Here is a 26,402-nt window from a genome sequence, read left to right on the forward strand (position 1 = left end):
CAATAGATAAACTGTGACTTCTTTAGCAAAAAAGTTGAAATTAAAATATTTGTATCATATTTTGATGCTAACAAAGGCCCAAAGATAATGTTTTTATTTGGTTATTTCCCTGTTTTTTCATCACAACATCCACTGCTTCCATGGGATGTTCCCTGTTATTTTTGCCTATCCTAGAGGTTGCAGTGGGGGGTGGAAAGTCAGAATTGAGGATGGATAAAGGTATTTTTTAACTTAGCTAGGTTTCCACTTGTCCAGATATCTAGATTCAGTTTCAGTACTAGAATGGTCAATTTTCACCACATGGCACTCATTTATTTTGTCATCTACTCAATCATTCACTAAGGACTTACTAGTTACTGTTAAATCCTTGGGAGAAGGCAAGGAAGTTGAAAACACTCCTTATATTTTCTAGAATGCAATTCCATAACCCAGAAAAATACTCCTGTATCCTGTATAATGCTTTTATAACACTACAAAATAATATTCCATAGAATTAAGGGCCAAATGAACACTAGAGCTAGCAAGTTTTAGAAGAACCAGGAAAAAAAAAAAAGAAGTATCACTTGAAGTTGGAGCTTGATCTGGGAGTTGAAAGGCAGGCCTACTTGGAGTATACGAAGGAATAGAAATGGTGTTCTAGGTACAGAACCTACAAAGAGGCGCCCCGATGCAAAGCTAGGCTTGTTTAAGAAAGTGGGAAGAACTTAAGAGCAGAGGGGTAACAAGAAATATTCCTAGGCAGGTTATGTCTAGGAATTCCTCAGCCCAGGTAAGGAAAGGCAAGGATGGCAGATGGGGAGCAGCACAAAGTCTACCACCCTGAGCAATGATACCCCACCACCACCACCACAGAGTGTGGAAAGGATGGTGGCTGGGGGGTGGGAGAGGTAGGGGGGACAAGGGGAATGTGTCTATAAATATGAGGTTCATCTATGACCAGGGTCCTAGTTCTTTTCAATATAGGTCTTTGAATTTCCATTTAAAGGGTTATTGGGCTTCCTTGTTTTTTTCTGTCACTTTAAAAAACCTGACTGTGGATGGATTCTTATCCAGCAGAATTATTGTAAGGGAAGGAGGGAAAATGTATCAGGAGAGAGACAGGGAATATCTAATCTTCTAAACACCAGCGTAGACATGAAAGGTGCTGACTCCCGAGCTGAGTCCCCTGAGTTTGCACTCCTACACTTCGACTGACTAGCTGTGGATTTTCAGGCAAGATGATCCCTCTGCCTCATTTTACCCAACTGTGAAATGGGGATAACATGAGCCCCACGTCATGGCACTGTTGTGAGTAGTTAATGAGACCAAACATGAAAAAAAATCCTTTTATGAGCTCCTAACACATGGTAAATGCTCTGTAAATCCTAACTGTTGTGATGACCCGAAGGAAGAAGTCAAGCAGCCAATTCCTCCGTTTTAGGTTGTGGGGAAGACAAAGAGAACAAGTAAAAAGCTGGTCATCGGGGATACAGTTAGTGATGAAAGGATATTGAAACCTCTGGTAAACCACAGGAAGGAGGTTGGAAAGTTTGAATCTCTTCCACTTAGTCCCAGACCTTGTGCGCCCCCCACCCCTCAACGCCAGGAAAATGGCTAGCATGCTGTTAATGAATCTGAAAAATGCCACTCCCTCAAAAAGAATTCTCCTACTTAAAAAAAAAAAAAAAAAAAAAAAAGGTCTATTCTCTCTGGCATTTTGGATATGGTTGTGTTTTTTTTTCCCCCACTTTGTCAATAAAGCAATAGCTGTGAGTGTTCAGGTGTTTGTTGCCCTGTGCTTCTTCAGAGCAATCCAAGTAGCTATTTTAAGCTCATTTGAACTAATGAGACTCTACTAGTCTGACTTTATACCAAGGTAAAATATAAGCTCTTTGGATAAATGATTATTTAAGAAAATAAATCCCTTGGTATGTTAAACCAGGGCTCCTCAGCCGAGGTACTGTTGACAGTTTGAGCGAGGTAATTCTTTGTTGGGGAAGGAGGGCTGATGGTATATACATCGAAGATTATTTAGTAGCATCTCCGGTCCCTGTGCACTAGATGCTGGTGGCACCTCCTTCCCGAGGCCATGACAATCGAAAATGCCTCCAGACAATGCCACCTATCACTTAGTGGATTAAGTCCCCTCTAGTCAACAACCACTATTAGAATCATTGGAAGAAACTCATTGCTTTTGTTCTTCAAACAGAAGAGTATGGCCACAATGGATACTGGTACCTTGGGCCCTTCACCACTCAAATAAACCAAGGCTTTCATCTCAATGGACTCAGGGGTAGAAATCAACTACCCCATCCCATGTCAGTATCCATGGCAGGTAAGGGGGGATGTGAAGAGTCATGAAGGAATGAAGAGAGGAGGAATGGGAGATGCATTGATGACTTTGCAAGATTTGAATAGTAGCATCTTCCATCTAACCAGAACAGCCTAGTAGTGATGTCATCTCTCTTCCTCTTCAGGGTGAGAAAACGGAATAAGTACCTGATGGTCAGAGTAGCCAGTTTGGTTTTTGTTCTTTTGCTTTTTGAAGATTATTGTTTGGATTTGCATCTCAAATATTTCTGGGTAAGAGGAACACGAATCCATTAGATAATTTCGGCTTTTGGCTTTCTCTGATAGGTCATGCTTTTTAAAGCAGCATGTCAGGCCAAAATGATGTCATTTGGATGGTCACTCCAGGTGGGAAGCAGGGCTTTTCTAAGTACTGGTGGTGTCTCTCCTGCTAGAGAGCTCACAGCTACAAACTAACCGTCATTTTCAAGTTTCAAATTTAGTTTGAGGGAGATGCGAATTTTGGGAGTTTCCTATAGTGTCTGAAATTGTTATGTTGCTTATTTGTAGCCATCACCCACCTTGGAAAATGATAAGATTCAAGGATCATAGATATCTTTGATATTGACGTATAGTTGATATATAATGGTACGTTAGTTTTGGGTATACAACGTAGAACCAAGATCTCCCTGGTAGGCTATGCTCACCCCAACTGTAGCTACCATGTGTCGCCATACAATGCTATTACAATACCGTGGACCATCTTCCCTACGCTGTAGCTTTTATCCCCGTGACTTACTCATTTCTTGACTAGAGAACTGTGTTTCCCATTCCCCTTCACCCAGTTTGCTCATTCCCCCAGCTCTTTCCTCTCTGGAAACTATCAGTTTGTTCTTTGTGTTTATGGGTTTGTTTTTGCTTTTTGCTCATTTGTTTATTCATTGTTGTGTTTTTAGATCCCATGTAGAAGTGAAATCCTATACTTGTCTTTCTCTGCTTGACTTATTTCATTTGTAACAACTTCTAGGTCTGCCCATGTTCTTGCAAATGGGAAGATCCCATCTTCTTTTTTTTTTTTTTTCTTTTTTTTTTTCTTTTTTTTCTTTTTTTTTTTTTCCCATCTTCTTATATGGCTGAGAAATACTTCATTGTGTGTGCATGTATAGCTGAATGTGTGTGTGTGTGTGTGTGTGTGTGTGTATACACACACACACCATATCTTCCTTGTTCAGTCATCTACAGAAGGCCACTTGGGTTGCTTCACATCTTGGCTATTGTAAATAGTGTAAATAGTGTTGTAATAAACATGGGGGTGCATACATCTTTTTGAATTAGTAGTTTTGTTTTCTCCAGGTAGTTACCTGGTAGTAGAATTATTGGACCATATGATATTTCTATTTTTAACCCATATGCTATTTCCTACAGTGACTGTACCAACTTACATTCCCACCAACAGTTCACAAGAATTCTTTCCACACCCTTGCCAACACTCTTAATTTCTTGTCTTTTCGAGTCTAGTTATTCTGACAAGTGTGAAGTGATAATCCATTGTGGTTTTGATTTGTATTTCCCTGATAATGAAGGATATTGAGCATCTTTTAATGTATCTGTTGGCCATCTCTATGTCTTGGGGAAAATAAATGTCTTTTCAGATCTTCTGCCCATTTTTTTTTCTGCCCATTTTTAAATGAAAAAAAATTTTCTGGTGTTGAGTTGCAAAAGTTCGCTACATGTTTTGGACTTTTTTAAAAGATCTTATTTATTCATGAGAGACACACAGAGAGAGGCAGAGACACAGGCAGAGGGAGAAGGAGGCTCCCTGCGGGGAGCCCGATGCGGGACTCAACCCCAGGACCCTGGGATCACAACCTGAGCCAAAGGCAGACACTCAACCGCTGAGCCACCCAGGTGTCCCTCATGTTTTAGATATTACACTTTTATAGCATTTGTGGATATCTTCTCCCATTCAGTAAATTACTTTGTCGTTGTTGTTTTTATTTCTTTTTGATGATTTCCTTCACTGTGCAAGCTTTTATTATTTTGGTGCCTGTAGTTTATTTTTGCTTTTGTTTCACTTGCCTGAGGAGATAGTGGGAAAAAAATGTTGCCTAGTCCGATGTTAAAGAAATTGCTGCCTATGTTTGCTTCTAGGACTTTTATGATTTCATGTCTCACATTTACTTGGTTAGTCCATTTTAAGTTTCTTTTTGTGTATAGCATAAGAAAGTGGACCAGTTTCATTCTTTTGTGTGTAGCTGTCCAGTTTTCTCAGCATCATTTGTTGAAGACACTGTCTTTTCCTCATTGTATATTATTTCCTCCTTCATCCTAGGTTAACTGACCATATAAGCATGGCTTTACTTCCGAGCTCTCTATTCTGTTCTGTTGATCTTTGTGTCTTTTTCTGCCAGTACCATACTGTTTTGATTAACTACAGTTTTGTAGTATAATCTGAAATCTGGGATTGTGGTATGTCCTTCTCAATATTGCTTTTCAATTTGTGATCTTTGTGATTCTGTACAATTTTTAAGATGGTTTGTTCTAGTTCTGTGAAGAACATTATTGGCATTTTGATTGGGATTGCCTTGAATTTGTAGATTGCTTTGGGTAAAGTGGACATACTAAAAAAGTTCTTTAAATCCATGAGCATGGAATAGATTTGCATTTGTGTCATCTTCAACTTCTTTTATCAATGCTATGCTTTTTAAAATACAGAACTTTGACCTCTTTAGTTAAATTTATTCCTCAGTATTTTATTTTTAATGCAACTGTAAATGGAATTATTTCCTTCATTTCTCTTTCTACTACTTTGTTATTAGTGTATAGAAACATGGTTGGTGTCTGCATATTAATTTTCTATCCTGCAATTTACTGACTTCATTTATTCTGAGAGTTTTTTGTTGAAGTTTTTAGCGTTTTCTATGCATAGTATCATGTCATCTTCAAATAATGATAGTTTAATTTCTTCCTTACCAAATTGGATGCCTCTTCCCTCTATATAATTATTGTAGATACAATTTCCAGTACAATGTTGAATAGAAGTGGTGAGACTGGACATTATTGCCTTCTTCTTGATCTTAGAAGAAAAGCTCTCAGTTTTTCCCCATTGAGTATAATGTCAGCTGTGAGTTTTTCATATATGGCCTTTATTATTTTGAACTCTGCTCCAAGTCCACTTTGTTGTAAGTTTTTATCATGAATAGAGATTGCATTTGGCAGTTGCTTTATGCATTTATTGGGATGGTCATTGGAATTTTTATTGTTTTGTTGCTGTGGTATATTATGTGGATTGGCTTGCAAATATTCAACTGTGCTTGCAGAATATATTCTACTTAATGATGAGTATTTCTTTTAATGTATCATTGAATATGGCTTGCTAATGTTTCTTGAGAATTTTTACATCTATTTCATCATGGATATTAGTATGTAGTTTTCTTTTTTCATAGTTTTCCTACCGGGTTTTGGTATCAGAGTAATGCTGGCCTCGTGGAATGTGCTAGGAAGCTCTCTTTCCTCTTCTGCTTTTTGGAATAGTTAGAAAACAATAGGTATTAACTCTTCTTTAAATCGTTGGTAGGATTTGCCTGCACATCCATCGATCCAGGATAGAGTGTTCTTGGTTCTACTTTTTTTTTTTTTTCCTCTCAGCACTTTGTATAGATCATATCTCTTCTTTCTGGCCTGTGGAGTTTCTGCTGAAAAATCAGCTGATAGCATACAGGGTTTTTCTTTTTATGTTATTAGTTGTTTCCCTTTTGCCACTTTTAAAGTTTTTTTCCTTGTCTTTAATCTTTTACTTTAAAAAAATTTTAAGTAATCCCTACACCCAACATGGGGGTCAAACTCATAACTCCAAGATCAAGAATCAGATGCTCTCCTGACTCAGCCAGCCAGGCATCCCTTTAATCTTTTACATTTTATTATGTGTCATGGTTTGGACCCTCTTGGGTTCATCTTATTCAGAACTTTCCTTGCTTCCTGAACTTGGATATGTATTTGCTTCCCCAAGTTAGGGAAGTTGTGAGTTGTTATTTGTCCAAATAAGCTCTCTTCCTCTATCTTTGTCTTCTGGAACTCCTATAATGAGTGTGTTTGCTTGATGCTTCCAAGAGACCCCTTCACCTATCCTCATTTTTAAAACTTTCTTTTCACTGTTCAGCTTGGGTGCTTTTCATTACCCTGTCTTCCAGATCACTGATCCTTTCCTCTACATCCACTAATCTATTATCTATTCCCTCTAGTGCATTTTCATTCAGTTATTGTATTCTTCAACTCTGATGTTTGTTTTTTTTTTAATTTATTTTTTATTGGTGTTCAATTTACTAACATACAGAATAACCCCCAGTGCCCGTCACCCATTCACTCCCACCCCCCGCCCTCCTCCCCTTCCACCACCCCTAGTTCGTTTCCCAGAGTTAGCAGTCTTTACGTTCTGTCTCCCTTTCTGATATTTCCCACACATGTTTGTTTTTTAATTTTATATCTCTTTGGTGAAGTTTTGAGTTCTGAAAGAACAGTCTAATGAGAATCTTTATTATCATTAGTTAAAAGTCTGGTAGGTATATTGCTTAGGTCTGTTTCACTTAGTCCTCTTTCTGAGTTTTTATCTTTTTTATTTGGAGCGTATTCTTGTCTCCTCATTTTGCTTGATGGTCTTTGTTTGTTTTTATGAATTAGGTGGAAAGGTGGAACTTGTCCTAAATTTGAAGGCCTGGTTTTGTGTATGGTTGTGCCCTGTGTAGACTGTGGGTAACATTGGCTAGCTGGCTGGAGCTGTATCTGGGGTGGGCTAGGGGTCCTGGAGCACTCCATGCTGGGGGTGCCATGATTGGATGGCTAGAGTTGAAGTTGGCATGAGCTGGGCAGGGTGGTCCTGGGACTTTCCACATGGAGAGCTGGCAGGATGGCTGAAATTAAAGCAGGTGCAAGCCAGAGGGCTCTGGGGCTCTCAGAGGTACCCTGGTTGGATAACTACAGCTGAAGTGTGTATGGGCCAGGGCAGTCCCTGGGATCTTGGCGTAGAAGGTGCCTTGCAGGGTAGCTGAAGCTTAAGAAGGTGTAAGCTGAGATGTCAAGGAGCTCTCCATCCAGAGCTTGCCCTGGCAGAGTGGCCAGAGCCAAGTTGGGGCTTGGGCCTGGGGTACACTAGGGTGTTTCACACAGGGGGCACTCTAGCAGGGCTCCTGGATCTGGAGTGGGATGTATTTTGGGGGGAAGGGCATTTTCCAGGGTGCTCCACAAATGGAGTGCTCTGGCAAGACACCTGTAGCTAAAGTGGATACAGGCTTGGGTGGTCTCTGGGTTCTCTGTGCAGAGGGTACCCTGGAAGGACAGCTGAAGCTGAAATAAGTGCAAGCTGGCATGCTGTGGGGCCCTTAGCACAGGGGGTCTTCTGGCAGGGCGATAAGACTGGTGCAAGCCAGTGTAAGCCAGGATGTCCTTGCCACAGAAGCAGTGCCCTGGTGGACTGGCTAGAACTGAGGCACAGGCCAAGTGTTCTGGGGCCCTCCACACAGGAGGGTTGGGTGGACAACCTTGACAGTGTTCCTGGTTCCAAAGCAAGCACGAACCAGAAGGTCCTGGAGCACTCTGTCCTAGGAGTATATTAACAAAGCCATCTAGAACTAAAGTGGTGTCCCTGCAGCGTTCAAGGGTGCTTTGCACCTGTGGCACTTTGGCAGGATGGTTGGAGCTCTGTCAGTGAACACTGACCTGGCGTGTCGCTATGTGTGCAGCACCTTGGCCACCTTGTGGGGTGGCTGGGATTGGTGTGGGCCAGGGCCCAGGGCTTGCTGAGGTGGCAGGCGGGCTACAACACGCAGACCCATGCTCCCACCCATGCTGTCAAGGTGGAGGGGCAATGTAAACCCTAGCCTTCACCAGGCCCTCTGATACAGAGAGTCCCAGCAGCTCCCTCACTTGGCGGGGAGGGTGGGGGGGTGCGTCTAGGGAAGGTTCTTTTTATGGTCTAATTGCTCTTTTAAACTGCAGCTTATTTTGTGGTCCAGGGCATCCGGGACTAGTGTGGGCTAGCAACCCACTTGGTTGCTGACGAGACAGGCCCACCATAGCATCTGGACTCCATTTTCATCTACATTATTGAGGTGAAGGAGAAGCACAAACCATGGTATTTGACCAGCTCTTCCAACCCAGTGTATGAGCAGCTCCTGAGCCATTTGGTTGGCTTCTTTATGTTCTAGTTCCTCTTGGAAAGAATGACTTTCTTTCTGTGGCCCAGGGCAGACAAATCACCACCGGGTCTCTCAGGACTGTCCCTTCCCGCTGCAGTGTGTGGCTTTGGGAGTGAGGACTCCCTTGCCCTCAGTGCCTCTGTCTCTCATGGTGTTCTCTCCATGGACTCTCTATCTTCTGTTCTTCAGAAGCTGTCCAGTCAGCACTTAGCTCTTCTCCAGGAAGATTTGCTTCATAAAAAGACGTATAGATTTGGTGTGTCCAAAGAGGAGGTGAGTTCAGGGTCCTCCTGTGTCTCTTCCATCTTAGACCAGAACCTATCATTTTAAAATTTGTGTTTCTATTTATCTTTGTATTTTTTCACCTCTAAGAAAAACAGCTTTCACAACTAGGAACTGCTTTTTCTTCTCCAACATTTGCCTCCAACGAGGCTTCAGGAAGAAATCTAGCAGTGATATTTTGAAGTCAAAACTACTTTTTCCAGGGGGAGCCATAGTTCTCAAGGAATGTCGTTTTAATCTTATCTGAGAAGAAACAGTTTTTGGTTAAAATTAAATATTTCAAACTCAGAGGAACTCCTTTGACTCCATAGAATTTAATATTCTCTTCCATCCGTACACAGTGTTCCAGATACACTGAGTATTAGCATCCCCCGGGCATATCACATACTTGAATTTGACTGGGCTTTTGCCCTCATTCTTGACTCCAGAATGCCTTTAGCTGAAGAAATGAGTGATATTATCTTGTCATAGTAAAGTGAGTGCATAGTGGGTAGAGGAAACCCATGACCACCACATAAAGATGCTTGGAATTACAGATGTTTGCTCTACAAATAAAATGTTTATGAACCAGAGTGCTGACATGCTTAGTCCAGAAAGCAGGAGAGTTAATTATGTTTCTAATACTAACAAAAACAATAGCCCCCTTTGTGGTTAAGGCTAGATAGGTTTTGGGGTTTTTTGTTGTTTTGTTTTTTAAATCTAATAGAATAAAAATATATCTCAGTGGACAAATAGAGTATCCACCATGTATAAGAAAACAAATCCTTGAGCAAGCTTTTAGTAATACCTAAGTTTAAGTCTGAATCAAATACAAATTAAATGTGAGTAATTCAAAGTAATTCCATCATTCATCTCATTATAAATTAATTGTTACAAGTCAAAGAAATTAAAATTTTAAAAGAAGTTCAGACCACCTAATCTAGCTGCCTATGAGCATAAGATTTGCCTTAGGGATTTACTTACCAGATCAACCTAAAATGATGAGGAGGGGGGGAAGAATGCTTCAACAATCTGATTGAAAGTGTTACTTAATTTCCTAAGACAAAGATCCAATTTCCCTGTCTTTAATTTCATCTCTGGGCTTTTGGTCCTCTCTTTTGGAGTCAGGCAAGAATATTCTTCAGCTTCCCTCTCCGAAGCAAGATGTAAAATTCTCAAGAAATGTTGTATCGTGTTTTGTCATTTTGTAATTCATTTGTTTTGCCCCTAGCTACCTAAAGTTATTTCAAATAGCTCAGTGAAAACTAGGGTTTTGGAATTTTGACTAAATTGCTTTTGCGTGACATAGCCTGTATTTTTCTACAGTTACTGTTTATTTCTCCTCAAAGATAATAGTATTTTTCCTCTTCTATTTCATATATGAGGTGGTGCCCACTGCATTGTAATGAAACCTACTATATAGGCTTCAGTGGTTGCACAGCTGACAAAATACATCCATTAACCAAATTTTATCTTTATAGAGTTGACAAATTAGGATGAGAGAATCTCTAGGTACATGAAGTTTATTATTTACTGTTTATCTGTTCCAGCTGTATGTGGCTGTTGAAGCCTCCACAGTAGCTGAATGACTAAAACAGCCTAGACTTTTGAGCCATAGAACAGTACCTGGCTTTCTTTCCAGAAGGAATTAATATTTACACATTGACATACAATCGGAGAAGGACAATCATCATATGGTTTCACTCATATGGGGAATATAAAAAATAGTGAGAGGGAATAGAGGGGAAAGGAGAGAAAATGAGTGGGGAAAAACAGAGAGAGACAAACCATGAGAGACTCCTAACTCTGGGAAACAAACAAAGGGTAGTAGAAGGGGCAGTGGGGGTGAGGGAGACGGGGTGACTGGATGACGGGCACTGAGGGGGGCACTGGATGGGATGAGCACTGGATGTTATACTATATGTTGGCAAACCAAACTCCAATAAAAAAATATATATAAAAATAAAAATAAAAAAATAAACATTCACATAGTGTGTCAGTGAGGATCCAGTCCAAAAAATAGACCTTGGATAAGGCATTCCATACAGACCATCTAATCCCATATAACTAGAGGCAGTGAGCAACCAGAGATGATCCACTCGGGTTTCAGTGATGTTCCTATAAGGGCCATGAGCTGGGGCAGCCACCTGCCAACAGCTGGAACAACATAACTGCTGCCGTTCTTAGGCCACCAAAAGCAGAGGAGAAGGAGAAACACTGAGCTTCTTCCCCCTCTTCCCTCTCCAGTGTCCTGATGGCATCCCCCAGTGGAAACCAGCTGGCAAGGAAACCTGGGAAACAAGCGGTGGGAGGGTCAGCCTCCTGCCATACAGAGCACAGAAAAATAGAGGGTAACAAATGGGCAAATGACTGACCCATCTAGAAAGTACTAGTCAAGAAACAGAAGTGCTTCTATTGGTACAGTAATCCTCTGAGTGTTTTGCGTGTGTGTATTTCCTTAGAAGTAATGTGCTGTTTTGTTCTGTTTCAACCTAAGATGTGATGATTGCTGGTTAATAGGATCTTCTCTGGCGCCATGTTCTGAGGCAGGAAACAGAAGGGCAGATGTATACTTCAAAAAAGGGTGTTAATATGCACAGGAGATGGACCCTTTTTATTTTTTAAAAAATTTTTATTTATTCATGAGAGACAGACAGACAGAGAGAGAGAGAGAGAGAGAGAGAGAGGCAGAGACACAGGCAGGGGGAGAAGCAGGCTCAACGTGGAGCCCAACGTGGGACTCAATCTCAGGTCTCCAGAATCACATCCTGGGCTGCAGGCAGCACTAAACCACTGAGCCACCCTGGCTGCCCTCGACCCTCTTTTAAATGATGGGTTGCTCTTACAATTCAGCTGTAGCTTGTTCTCACTTGTATGAATGGTGGACTTCCAGAATTTGCTTCCACCAAAATGATGGAGCCGTGGCCTTGTCTGCCTATAAGAGATAGAGAGTGAAAATGGTTTGTTCTGATCACAGGCATGAGGAGACCAGGACTTAATCTAAATAGCAGAGCGGATGCGGGTTCAATGAGCCACTTCCCCACGGCATGACAGTGTGTGTCTGCACAAGTGCTCTGGTTCATGTGCACAGCGGGCTGCTGCACCCCCTCAGACCATGAGTCTGATATGGGTTCTGAAAGACTGAATAGCAATTCCTCTGTGTGACCAGGGGTGAACAGCAGCTGTGGAGCTTGGCCTTTACATGTTTTTTGGTTTCCTAAGGCCAGAGTTCTTTCTTTTTTTTTTTTTTTTTGTCATCACAACCTCTTTGCTATGGTTCATTCGGAAAAACTGTTGTTTTAAAGGGGTGTGGGGTATGTGCGTATGTATGTGCATGCAGTCAAGCTGGATGAGTCTTACGGCAATCAAGAGTACAATGCTTCAGAGATATTGAAAGGGAAATGTGGTGTTGATAGAGAGCAGACGGTTCCTGGTTTCTACAAATCTGTTGTGTAGAACCCACGGTCTAGGGAAGAGACAACAGCCCCCAATTAAGTCCATTAGTTGGCCCCGAGTATAATTTTTCTTTTCCTCTCTGCTTATCATTATCTTTGCTTTTCACTCCCCTCCCCACCAGGCTACAAAACACTTTCCTACAGCCCCAACTCTTCTCTCATCACATAGGAAGGCAGTCTGACCTAACCCCACAAATGTGAGCCACTGATGGCCGCCTCAGGAGCAGATCCTCAGACCACCCCCCTCCACTGCCCCAGTGCATCACCACCACTGTATCTGAGCATGGTGCCCCCATATAGTTCCTTGGCCCCTTCTGCTGGTCACCACCAGCTCTTCAGCCTGGAAACCCCAACCCCATTCTACCACTGATGATCCTCTGCTTCAGTCTATGCATTTTTCTGACTTGGAAATTAAGCCTTACTTTAAAGATCCACCATTATTTTTCAAGTTACTGCCTGCATCCAAACACAAGAAGTAGTGAGAAGGATTATTGAGAAAAAGCTTTTAGTAAAGGTTCTTTCCATTTTTTCTTTCTGACAAAGAAAAATAGATTGGAAAACTTGGATAGGACTGTTCAGGAAAAAGGGAGAGGGAAGGAGGTTAGGGAGATGACCAAGGACACAGCCGGGGGTTATAAAATGAAGTGGAAAGAGTTGTACAAACTGAACCCTCACCCCAGTATATCAGCCTTATGAGGATACAATGCACCAATCTGTGTCCAGCACATACCCCAACTCCTGTACTTCTCAGAGGTCTAGTATCTGCTCCCCCTTTCCCCTCCATTTCATCCCCTGTGCTGCTGGAACAGTCAGTAGCTTCCAAAGTGATGTCCCTCACTTACCCTGCAATTTTAACGTTCTTTTCAAGCCACTCTCTCTAATGAGTGTAGCTGAGAACAAGGTCTCAATCTCATTTGTTTCTGTCCGCTAATATGGTGCTATTCAATGTGTGGCCTAAAACCCAGCATCGGCATCATGTGGGGGGTGATTGTTAGAAATATAGAATCTTGGCCCCTATTGCAGACCTCTGAAATCAGAATATCTGGGGGTAGAGTGTAAGAGTCTGTTATAGCAAACCTTCCAGGTGGTTCTAGTGCCCACCAAAGTCTGAAAAGCATCACTCTGTGGTGTAGACACCAGTGTCTTCTGCACAGCAGTTGTTGAATAAACATCCCTTGATTTGAATCTTCTATCTACTGCTATGTCCCCAGCTCCTCACATGATGCCTGATAATACAAAATAGAATTGGATAGTATCTTGTTTGGGTTTTGGTTTCTCTCCCACTTTAACCTTTCTAATAGAGGTTACAAAACAGCAAAGGAGGGATCCCTGAGTGGCTCAGCGGTTTGGCGCCTGCCTTTGGCCCAGGGCGTGATCCTGGAGTCCCTGGGATCTAGTCCCACATCGGGCTCCCTGCATGGAGCCTGCTTCTCCCTTTGCTTGTGTCTCTGCCTCTCTCTGTGTCTTGCATGAATGAATGAATGAATGAATGAAGCAAAGAAAATCACAGTGAGGTTGGTTTAGAGAATTATTATCTCAAAATTTTGAGATAATTTTGATATATACGAATACCATGTCATGGCGGGGGGAAGATGGGGGAAATAGAGGATGGGGACTGAAGAGTACACCTATCATAATTAAAATAAAATGTTTAAAAAACATTAGTGCCATATGGATAATTAAAGACCTCAGTCTGCCAGTAATAATCCCTTCTATTCTTATATAGCACTCTGATTTTCAAAACTCTGTGATGAACATTATTCTCATTGATCTTTATAAAAATCTGGTAGCGTTTGTTTACCTCTCTGAAGAAGAAGCAGAGATTCAAGGAAGCTGAGAGGATAGCTCTGGTTCTCTGAAGTCAGTAAAAAAAAAAAAAAAATGAGAACCCAGGACTTTGAGTTCCTACTCTTATGGAATGGTTTGTATTCTATTTGCATTATGCAGTGAGTATTTCTGGTAACCTCCCTCAGTGAGTCTCCATTGTCATTTCTTCATCTGTAACATAGAGGAAATGATAATATCTATATGATAGTGTCATAGAAATGAGAAATTATTATCTCATTAATTAGGATATCATTATTATCTATTTTAGCTCCTAGAAATTATTTTATCTAATGAGATAATAATAAATGTAAAGCCCTTAGTACATATTGCCTTACACAAAATAAGGGTTTAAAAAATGAAGCCACTGCTATATTATCATGGATTATTACAGTTTTGTTTACACATTACATTTTCATATTTGTTTCAACACTACACTCTGCCTACTGGGTTGACCAGTGCTCCATATGTAGGTCAGCAAAGGCCGGAGTCGTCTCTCTCTCAGAGGGTGTTCCTTGCTAACTCTAGGGGACATTTACAGCATTCACTCCGATCCTCATGCCTGGGAGTATTTCTGGGTCTTGCTCTTCCCTGGGTCTCTATTTAGGATAATTCTTGTGGTCATTAAACCTAATAACCCATCAGGAAGTTGGGGCATCTCCTATGGTCACAGTGGTCATTTCTTTTTCTCAATTACAGGCTGCCTACTCATTCCAAGCAGGTGCCTACCTTCATCAGTTGTTAAGTTGTTATGGTTAAACTCTTTTACAAATAAGGTTTAAAAAAAATCACACCTGTTATCCAAATATAAAATAAACATGTCAAAAATTTTATTTGACTCCGCAATTAATGGTGGGAACTGGTAAGATTTTGGCACGAATTTAAGAGGGTATTCAGTGGATGACATACATCGAGGTAGTCAAGAATGTGGGAGCAGGGCAGCCCGGGTGGCTCAGTGGTTTAGTGCCACCTTCACCCTAGGACGTGATCCTGGAGTCCTGGGATCGAGTCCCACGTCGGGCTCCTTGTGTGGAGCCTGCTTCTGCCTCTGCCTGTGTCTTTCTGTGTGTCTCTCATGAATAAATAAATAAAGTAAATAAATAAAATATTTGAAAAAAAAAAGAATGTGGGAGCAAATGCACCAAGAGTTGCCAAATAGGTTAATATCCATGAAACAATAATCAGTTATAACCCAGACATGGTTTATCTGCATTTCTGTTTCCTATCAGCAAGAAATCATTTGTATTACTACCTGTTTTCTACCATCTACAGACCTGGAAAGTAGCCCAAAGACCATAAAAGCAGAGATGACCCAGAAAGATGTACTAGACAGGACCCCCAGTAACCTTTTCTGCATCCTTCAAAGTCTTTCAGTTTTTCTCTGACTGGGTTCTCAAAAGAGTAGGCTAGTGATAGAGGAATCAAGAGAGGATGTAACTATATCCAGTTGTCTCCTTGCCCTGCCTGAAAAGGAAACTTCACAGTGTTAGTCTTCAAAGGGTCCACACGGACATTTCCCCTTTTCCTATCTCTATCCTCTTAATACCCACTTACCCTTTTCCTGCTGCTCTGATTTCAAAAGTCTCATTTACAAACTCCACTTTTCCCACAGGAAGAGGGAGTCCCCCGCCCCTACTTTCACCCCCACCCCTGCTCCTACCTCAATGTCTTGGAAACCTCTGTGCTCATGCTTTGGCTGAATATGTATGGAGATTGTCTTCAAAGGAGAGGTAGAAGGTTCTGGCATCTGAGTGAGGGCAGAGCAGATGCTAGATTATTAGTTCAGCTTCTCCTTCAGCAAGCCTGATTGCTTTACAGTGAGAAGCAAGCCATCATGTAAAAGATCACGAACTACCCCAGGGAGAACACAGTCTTGTTTAATTTGAGAAAAGGATATTTCTGTTAGCAAGACTTGGCCTTGCCTGTTGGGGAAGAATAACCCAGGCATTCTTGAGCAGAGGACCCAGCGAAGAGGACTGCCTGTTTGTTGTCCAGAGGGAGAGGCTTGCTCCACTTAGTTGTTTTTCTTTCTTGCAAAGAAGAGGAGGGCTGTCCAGGGGTTACTACCTCACATAAAGTTTATAAATACAGAATTTGAGATTTTGAAAAAATGTGATGATAGGTTTTAAGAGAGGAATGACGAGAACGGGCCCAAGATTGGATTTAGACTAATGACACAGAATCTGATGTGCTCCAACGTAGTTCCAGGACCCCACTGACAAAGACAACTGCTTCTTGAGCTCTTCAAATAAATGCTTTATATTGGCTCTCTGCAACAGACTTACTGGGGAGAGGCAAATGAAACAGATCCTTCAGAACATCCAGTTCTGCTCATTCCCACATGCAGCCTAATGACACTGTGTATATGAAGATTTGGGAGATGGTTTCCCCAGGAGATGTGTTTATTTTTTGTTTTTAAAAGATGATCAAATATTTACCATATGAATCTCTTACCAAGTCTTGTGTTAAATAAAAAGTAGTTACTTATCTTCCCTGTGGAAGCAGTCAGTGTGTTGTCAAAAAGGAGGCATGGGGAGCCATGGAACGTAGATCCACGTTGGCCCCTAGGTGGTTGGGCTATTTCCATCAAGTCAGCCTACATCTGGAGTCTCTACTTTGTCACCTACGAAAATGAAGGAGTTGGAGTCTGACCCTCTAAAGCAACTCTTCCACCATGTTGAGGAGCTAAGTTACTCCTTGAGGTTGAGCTAGAAGGAAAATGGGAGCCCTCCAGGCTGGAATGAATAGCTGGTCACACAGATGGCCTTTGCAGACTGTGGAGGGCCCAACACTTGCCTTTCCCTACCATGAATGCTGTCACGACATAAAAGACTGTGTTAAACTCTGCTGGCAACACGTCTTGAAAGGGATGCAGCAGGGCATAGGCATCACATACAATAATGATTCTCTTACTGTGCTTTTTAACATATATTGGCTCATATTCTTAATTAACTTCTTAGGCATTTTTGCCACATTCAACCTATCATTTATTCATTTATTTGGTCACTAATTGAGAATTGTTTGAGAATCTCCTAGGTACCAGACATTATCTTGAATGCAGGAGACCTAAAGATGAACAAAACGTTTGAGGTCCCTGCCCTCCTAGAACCTATAGTCTGGGGGCAGGATATAGACAAGTATAAAGATCCTAGTGAGTGAAGTACAGGGTGTAAGGGGCCCCTAATCCAGAGGAGTGTGTATCCTGAGACTGGATGAAAGAAAATGAGACAGCTTGACACAGAGGCAGTAAACGTGATTTAGACCAGTGGCACATGTGATGGCTACAGGTGGGTTTCTCACAAAATCAATGACACTTAAGTTTAGTGGGATACTAGTAAATGAGATCTTAAAAAAAGAGAGGGAGGAAAAAAAATTAGTTAAAGCATCTGCTAATTTCCATGATATAAATATATCACCGTGGTCAATGCAGGGTACGGTTTAACCACCAACCCACAAGAGCCGTTAATATTTAACAACAGTGCTTTTGAGCCAATAGTGCCAGCTCCAAACAATGTTGGTGCCTTTTATTTGGGCAAGCCCCTTCAAAGTATCTTAGTAGGGGTTCTTCTGGTAGTAGGCTCTGAGATAAGAATTTATATACAAGTAGTTTATTCCAGAAATGCAAGAAACAGCCATGGGGAGCAGAGAAGCCAGCTGGGAGAGGGAAGGAAGCCAATAAAATGTGTGTTCCTAACCACAATTGATAAGTAGAGCTTAATCCTGCCTGAGAGTTCTGGGGATCACTGTCACAACTTGGGGAGGAAGGGAGCCTGGGGTGTCAGTACACCATCTCCTGTCAATTCCTGGCACAGGTCTGCTCCTGGGATGTGCTTGCCCTGTTACATTTGATCTTCCTTGATGGGCGGGCAGAGTGTCCTTGCCTTGCTTTAGAGAAGACTTTAAAGCAAGGAGCTGTAGATTTTGGCAGTGGGAAGTCAGCTAGCAAGAGCAGAAGTAGCGCAACATGGGCAGAGCACCAGCATCATCTGCTACATATGGCCTTATACTTAATTTGATATTTGTATTTTGCTTAAGTTGGGCCCTCAAATTTTATTAGTTTTAAGCCTTAAAAAAACCTGGAACCACATAGTAATAGCTCCTGTTTGTTGAAAAAAGGCAGTATATATGAGAAATTCAAAGAAATGAATTAAGGCTATGCAAGAACTGGGAGAAAGGAAGTTAGTAAGGGACCAAATTAAAATGGTAAGCCATGCCATGGTGAGGGTGTTATGTTAAACATAGTTCAGCTAGGTTTGGCTGGGATTTGCTGATCTCTGCAGAACTCAGCCAGGCTCCTGGCTTGTCATTTCTGAGACAGGCTGACGGAGCAGCCCCATTCTGGGATGGCTCTTTCCATGATGAAGAGCAAGAATGCAAGCCGATTGACAGACCTGCGCAATGCCTCTGGTGGCTATAGCTCACGAGTGGCTCACGTCCCATCGCTTCATATTCCATTGGCTAAGGCAACTCACTTGGTCCAGTCCAAAGCAAGTAAGGTGGGAAAATACAATCCATCTATAGGGGGAAAGGGTGATCATTTAGGTAAAACTACAACCGACTATGGGATTTTCACCAAAATGTTTGTAGTGATTATCTGGAGAAAGTGATTTTTCTGGTAATTTTTATTCTTACAGCTTTTTTTGTATAATTAGAATATTTCATCGGAAGGTAATAGTCTTAGCAAAAAGGGTAAACCTCTGTCTCTAACAAAATAGATCACATAGTGGGGGGAATTTATTTGAGGATACTTTTTTTTAAAAGTCTCCTTTTTAAATTCCTTTATTAAATGAGTTATGTACATATAAAAAGCCTAGTCCTTCAACTTCTTAAAACTGCTTATTAGCTTTATAGCATATTTAAATCATTACATTGTATTATGTTCCTATTTCTCTTTCCTTACTCTCTCGTTTTGAAATTTATTTCATATGCATCTTTGTAAATCCCTTGCAAATACTTTGGGTGTTAGAAAGAATAGAAGGAAATTGTTTGCTTGTTTGTTGTTTGTTTGTTTGTTTGTTTGTTTGTTTGTTTGAAACAGATTTTTTAAAACCTAAAAAAGGAAAGGTCTGGGGAGACAGTTATCCCAGTAATGTTCAGCCCCAGTTCCATATACAAATCACCTGGAGAGATTTTTTTTTATTACTGTGATGAAGTCCCTAGAGGTTATGATTTAATTGTTCTGCATTGGAGTAATTTTAAAAACTCTCCAAGGGTTGAGAAAAATTGAATAAATAAATGATTAAATTAATGAGAAAGTAACAGAAAGGCATCCCTATGTGATGAACAGTAGCAGGCTGGGAAATTTCCTTACAAGTTGGAAGTTGGCTGAGAAGCTCTAGAGCTATGTGACTCCTGAACTTCGAAGAGAGTAAGGGGAATGGATGGGTAACTATGGAGATGTATGAGCTTCAAGAATTAAGAATGGGACTGCTGTTAAGCTAGATTCAAGCTTCACTAGGTGAGGAAGAGCACAGATAGCCCAAATCAGACCCTAGGAGACAACTGCTTTTTGGGGGTCACTGATACATATTTTATAGACTGTTTTCCCAAACATTGTGATTAGCTAAGTCCAATCTCTACGAAAGCAGGTTGAATGCCTAGGAAATTACTTATATGCCCAAAATAGGGAAGAAGTAATGATGTAGGAATTTGATTAGTCTGTTTATAGCTCTCCGATCAAATGGTTCTGTGAAGAGTTGTCATATACACATAAAACATGAAGAACTCTTCATCTTCTTCTGCCTCAGAATATAAAACAAAAACCTTCTCTCTATATATTTATGGAGAAGATAAATAAAAATATAAAAACATAAAATATAAATATATGCCGGTTGTGCTTTTTGGTTTTAGCTAATGGTTTGGTTTTAGCTAATAACAGATTTTTTAATAACTATGATCTGATACTGGTAAGCTCTGAGTTAATTGCCGTTTGTAGAGTAACCATGGTGACCAACATACTGCTTCTGATTCCATTAATTTTGTTGAGATTAACCGTAAATCCCAAAGGATCTTTTGCAGTGATTCAGGAATAATCTTTTCACATGTATATTATTTGGTGACAGCCGCTTTCTTTAAATGTGTCTCTAACCAACAAAGAAATAATACAGCCCTTAATGAGGTGATTAAAAACCCATCACCCAAATAAAAAATAAATTACAAAATACAGCAAATGACCAAAAAAGGTACATATGTAGAAATGCCCCATTAAGGAGGATTTATTTAACCAATACATGTTCTATTCTCGTATACCAGAGGAAGGCCATTTTATTCCAGTTAGAAATTTGCCTATGTAGGACCTCAACCTCAAGATATGAACTGGAGACAAAATTTGATACCTTTTAATGAAAAACCTTCCAATTATTATTTAAAATATAAGAATTTGAAAGGATGAGTGGAGCTGGCTTTGGGAAGAGGAACAGGTGGTTGCCTAAGCTGGGACTAATAATGTATTACATCTGTAAGGAGTTGTTTACAACGTTGAACATAGAGAATGACCCTCCCACCTAAAGCTGCCTTTGTCCTACAACAGCCCTAGAGAGTCTGTACAAAATGTGGTAGCCTTATTTTACAGATGAAGATAATGGAGCCTAAAGAATGCAGAATGACTTCCCCAAACCTACTTAGTATTAGAGCTATCTTTTCAACTGGTTGAATAAACTGCTAGGATTCTGAGTTGGAAGACAAGAGAAGAAGATTACCAACACCAGTGTCTTCTGACCTTAATTCATATTATGTCTAGATGAAATAAGCACAACTCTGGGCCATTTGAGTAGCAGAAAGGGTTATAAATGTAACGTGAATGCTTGGGTTGGAATAATAACCATTATTTCATATTTTCTTGCAAAGCAACAATCTTCAGGATTTAGGAAGGAAAGATACCCACAAGCAGCTGGGTATGTTGACTTTTATTACTGAGAGAGTCATAGAATGATGATCATATACTATTTTCATATAGGAAAAATTGCTAAGTCCCTCAGAATACATGAAAGAAATTTTGAAGCAATAAGAAGCTGACATGATGGATAAGTGTGGCTAATAGGACTATGGTAAAAGCATTGTGTCATAGTTTCATAGCTGCTTATTTTTGTCCTTGGTCATTTGTAAAATAATTTGCATCTCATAATTCATAGTATCTTAGATTCTTTGACATGTAGTAATTCATAAATCAACCAGCATGATTCTGATCCCCTCTAGCTGGTGATTGCACTTTGCCTAAAGCTACTCTATGGATGGTGGACATCATTGACAAGTCCACAGTAGTCAAACCAAAGCCAAACATTGGGGCATTTACACCTGTGATTCAAAAAATGAGATTAACCAACTTTGATGGCAAATTAATCTTCTGTACATCTCAGCAGAAATGCCCCAGACTGTAATTTTAATCAATTAAAAGAAAATGGTCTCCATTACCTATTTAAGCTTTCAAAGTAAAGGTTTTTAATAATTCCCTAGTAATTATTAAAAAAATAACATATCTTGGCAATTTAGGACATTGAGGAGGTCACATGAAACTAATTCTTAAGAACAATGGAAGAGGAATGGTTTTGATACAAACATGACTATATATATATATATTTTTTTACAGATTGCAAAGGAATGGGGAATATTGTGTTTGCAAAAATGTGTAACTTGTCACAGTAGCCTAAGACCTCATGGGCTATTAAATCGGAAATGGAGGACACCTGGATGGCTCAGTCAATTGAGCATCTGATTCTTGGATTTGGCTCTGGTCATGGTCTGGGGTCGTTAGAGTGAGTCCTACATCAGGCTCCATGCTCAGCGGGAGTCTGCTTGAAATTGTGCCTCCCTCTCCCTCTCCTCCTCCCCCCTAAAATAAATAAATCTTAAAAAAATAAATCAGAAATGAGATGCTCATACATGTTGAATAGAAGTAAGCTTTCCATCAACTTGGCTTAAGAGCACAAATAAACTGGCCAAGTTGTTTCTCCTTACCCTTCACAAAGGTATACCTAGTGAAGTTTATACAAACAGGATTGCAGAGGATGAGTTTGCCTAGGTCCACGGAATGCTAAATTTCTTCAAGCATTTGTCCCTTGTAAACTCAGAAAGCAATACACTTTATATGCTAGCCTCAACCTCTTCCTTACACAACAACACTCTTCTGTGACTCCCCTCTCACCTCTTTCTGATGATTTGATTTCTAGCTGTGCGCCAGGATAGCTTTGTCTGTTAACATATGGACTCTCTTCCTAGAGCCTTTCCAGGCATGGAAGGCTGGGCTTAATAAGGCCTATAGGAGTGGGGGATAATTGAAAAATAACCTGAGGAAATCCAATTAGATTTGAGTTCCTTTGAAAGAACCTTTGGAATTTCTTTATAAAACCATGTTAGCAGTTGAGATTTAAGGTGTCTTCATGTGTAGCATGCATTTTACACCGTAATTCACTAGAATGTATTATTTTTCATAGATCACACATAAAATGAGGTGAGAAAAATTAGAGTTTTGAATGTTTGCTTTTGTTTTCCCAATTTATGGATACATGCTGACTCTCGTTGCTAGAGGGATATATTATTAACTTAAGTATCAGAGAGGTCGTGGCTCCAGATTTTTCTGATAAAATATACCGTGCTTTGGACAGTTCACATGGGACATAGAGCATATTTCTCCAGCTATTTTAATCTCATTTGAAAACTAGTACTTGGTTCAGGGGAAAGCTCTGAAATAAAACACTATCTGCCTCACAGCTCTGCCCTTTCTTCTCAGAAGGAAGGGACTGTGATCACATTTCACTGAAAGATCTCCTGCTACAGTTTAAAGTTGTTTTCTTTTATTCTCTCTTGAAGCTGAGAACAGACTCACTATTTTCTATTTAATAATCTTGAAAGACTTGACAATTGCTAGTAGGAACATTTCTAAGCTTCTCTTTTTCTCATTTTACAAATCCCTTTATTTAAACTTTCATCCTGGTTTTTTAACATTTTAATATCCCACTCTTGACCACCCACTGAGTGATATGTCTTTCCCACCTATCTTAGATTGTTCTCAAATTTTAAAATGACCAATATAGAGGGAGGTTTAAAGAATGTGGCCTCCTTTCAACTTTTTTCTTTCCTTAAATAACAACAAATGCACAAGAATTTCACTTCTCAAACTTATAGTAAGTAGGATGGATACACATGTAAGAGCATGAGCTTGAGAACTATACTACCTGGGTTTCATTTTCTAATCTGGCATTCTATAGCTAACTGTTCTTGGGATGATTATTTAACCACTCTATGCTTCAGTTTTCTCAATGATAAAATAGGGATGATCAATATTTCTCTGATCCTCAGCATTAAATTAATGTAACCTATATGAAGTATTCAGGACTATACCTGCAAATATGAACTATTAAAATGCCATCTCAATTTCAAAATGAGAAGCTGGCTGTGTGCATCAGGATCTGTACTAGAAACTTATTTAGAATTCTATATATCCTGCTGATAGTAACTTAAACCACCAGCCCGTTTTATTGTAATTTTGATATGAACCTGGAATTTTTCTCTTAATACAGAGCATGTGAGTATATTAGTTCTTATGATCAATTTTTAAAAATTAACATCATCCGTGTATCTCCTAAGCCCTAATTGTCCTGGCTCTTTAAGTTGTTATTGTAAGAAAAGAAAACGATGCTTTTTTTGTGGTGGGCTGTAAAGTGAGCAACCATCTTCAGTTTCTTAAAACTGAGGAATTTCTAGGAACATGGGGGTTTTACTGCAAAAACTAGGAATGTTGTGAGCAAACCAGGATGGCTGCCCACTCCAGCGATAGAGGTACTACATAAGTGTAGGTAAAAGAGACAAAGGAAAAAACAGTAGTAATATTAATATCCCAAATAAAAAAGAATTCTTAATACAATGCTACTATCCCCTGGATTTTTGACTCATGCAATTTCTGAGTATCTGAGAGGAGAAATTGCACTGAACTAATTAATTCTAAATGTCAGGCATTTGGGCTTCATTTTTTTTTGCTATTATCATCATGACTGGGACATACTCCTCCATTTTATGTCTTGCTCTCCTCTGATCAGTTTTTGCCTATTGTTTCTCTTTTAGGTCAACTCAGATCAAAACGTACTCTTGGGATAATGCCCAGGTTATCCTGGTTGGGAACAAATGTGACATGGAAGATGAGCGGGTGATCTCAACAGAGAGAGGCCAACATTTAGGAGAACAGCTTGGTAAGCAATAAACAAAAAAACAGAGCTTGGTCATTATTTGTAACACTCACAGTCACAGCTAATTGCTAGGATGGGCTTAATGAAAAGATTTTCAACGCTTTATTGGAAGCCAGTATATCCTTGGTAAGTAATAAGTAGATTTCCTCCCACTTTATGTGGCACTCTCAGGATCCAAGCATAATTACAAAAGCAAAAGAACCAGAATGTTGATCTAGTACCAGGTGTTGAAATTCTTATTTCTATAAGAAACAAAGGCTGAGCCTCGCCTGCTATCTCTTAGTTGTATATATATATATATATATATATATACACACAACATTGTGCATTGAGTGAGCTTCTGATTATCATGTGTGATTGTTGTCAGGTTTCTACTAGAGGAGTTTAATGGCACAGAATGGGTCACATTATAGATCCTGGTTCTGGGGACATCACTTACAAGCCTTGTTGTTGCTGTTAATGTCTTTGGACTCAATGTCCTCATCTCTCAAGAATAAGTATCATGACCCATGCCTACTTTACCAAGTTTTTGTTGATAAAACCAACTGAGATTAAAAAACAGATATTAGAGAGCTTTAGAAGTCGCAATACCCTCTTAAAACACAAAACATTGTATCTTGAGAGAAAAATGCTGGAGTGAGCAGGGTAGAGTTTTGGTGCACAGGAGGGAATCATGATTGATTTATTAGTTTAAGGTATTTATACTGAGCACCTGTGATATGCCCTGTGCTGTGCCAGATATCATGGGGCGTACATAAATGTATGATTTACAGTTCCTGGGCTCAAATTGCTTTCAGTCAAGTGAGAAATCTAGAGATAGACATTAAAAAAAAAAAAAAGGCAGAAACAACAAGACAACACAAACAAGATAATTAGCTAGGAAGTGGATGCCAAGAGGAAAGCAATGGGGGGGGGGGGGGCGGAGGAGGCAGACTGAGAGAGAGGTGCCAGGAGGTGTGGGAGCAGAGTGGGACAGGAGGTAGGCAAAGCTCGAAGCAGATGGGACATCTGGAGAGAAAATGGGTGGAATTGAGCACAACAGCTAGAAAGTGGTGAGTGATGAAAGGACAGAGTTCATGTGGGTTAAATGCCAAGATTAGACCAGAATGGACCCTAAAGGAAAACCCTAAAGGTTTTTTGAAAAACCACAGAGAGAAGAGGAAGCTTTATGAATAAAGGGCACTATGGAGCAAGGATATTGAGAGGAGAGTAGAAACATTGGAACCTAGTGTAGTTTTATGAAAGCAGAGAGGGGATTTGGAGAACAATTTAATGTGTAGAGCAAAAGCACTGGAATTCTTATTCCCGATCCTCTTCCTCCCTTCCCCCTCTCCCTCTCCTTCCTCCTTACGCAAGAGAAAACGTTGAGGTATTCTTAGCAGGGCAGACTCTGGCTCACCAGCCTTTTTGGCCAGTACCTACAGTAAGAAGTATGTTCAAGCTAGCAACCCAGTGCATGCATATGCACAGAGAGAAAATGAAACAGAAGTTTCACCAAGGGTATTTATCCTTCCTAGATGCAATTCGCTTTGATACTTGTCTGTCCTATTCTCTTTCCCCCTCTATCTTTTAATAGTGGTCTCACCCACTATCGATTTCAGGACCTAGTGATGGGCCTCAGCCTACAATTTGAAAGCATGATTATGAAAGGGTGCTGTGAGATCTGCCTGCTGGTACTAGGCAGCACAGATGGGAAAAGCGGAGACCCTCTCAATGGGTCACAGTTGGGTCGCTCTATCATGTGGTAATCTCATAAAAGAACAATGCACAGTCCATTCTGGGAGCTTGAACATCTTTTCACTAGATCAATGCACTCGTTAGACTAAGGGCTGTCTATCACCCGATGACCACAAGAACGCTTCCACCGAATGTTGGTGGAGTTGCCCATGAGAAAGTCACATAGCTGAAATCTGGTCTCTCTGTGATTGCTCTTGAGCCTTTAGCATTTCATTCACAGGGGCTGTCTCATTCTGTCACTTTAACAACATTTTTATTTAAAATTCTGAAAAACTTGGCAATCCCCCTTAATCCTCTGAGCACCTTAAGAAGTTAGGAATGGAGAAGAGTAGATCACCAAGAGAGAAAAGAAACCCAGTTGGCACAGTGGCTTCTTGAAACCATCTCTTCTTTCCCTGTATTTTCTTCACTAGTCAGGCTTACGCCACGTTGAGGGTGGGGGATCTGCTCCACAGATATAAATTGTCTCTCTCCATATAACCCTGAAA

General features: G+C 40.4%; 1 protein-coding gene across 2 annotated transcripts in view; it reads left to right on the top strand.

The window, feature by feature from the left end:
- The window catches only part of RAB3C (RAB3C, member RAS oncogene family), a 273,189-nt gene that overhangs the window by 196,055 nt on the left and 50,732 nt on the right, over positions 1-26,402 (top strand). For both annotated transcript variants that reach the window (XM_038530649.1, XM_038530648.1), the window contains exon 4: positions 24,056-24,180. In XM_038530649.1, coding sequence (XP_038386577.1) covers positions 24,056-24,180 — 125 coding nt within the window. The remainder of the gene's footprint in view (positions 1-24,055; positions 24,181-26,402) is intronic.

Source organism: Canis lupus, chromosome 2, assembly GCF_011100685.1.
Source record: "Canis lupus familiaris isolate Mischka breed German Shepherd chromosome 2, alternate assembly UU_Cfam_GSD_1.0, whole genome shotgun sequence".
NCBI lineage: Eukaryota > Metazoa > Chordata > Mammalia > Carnivora > Canidae > Canis > Canis lupus.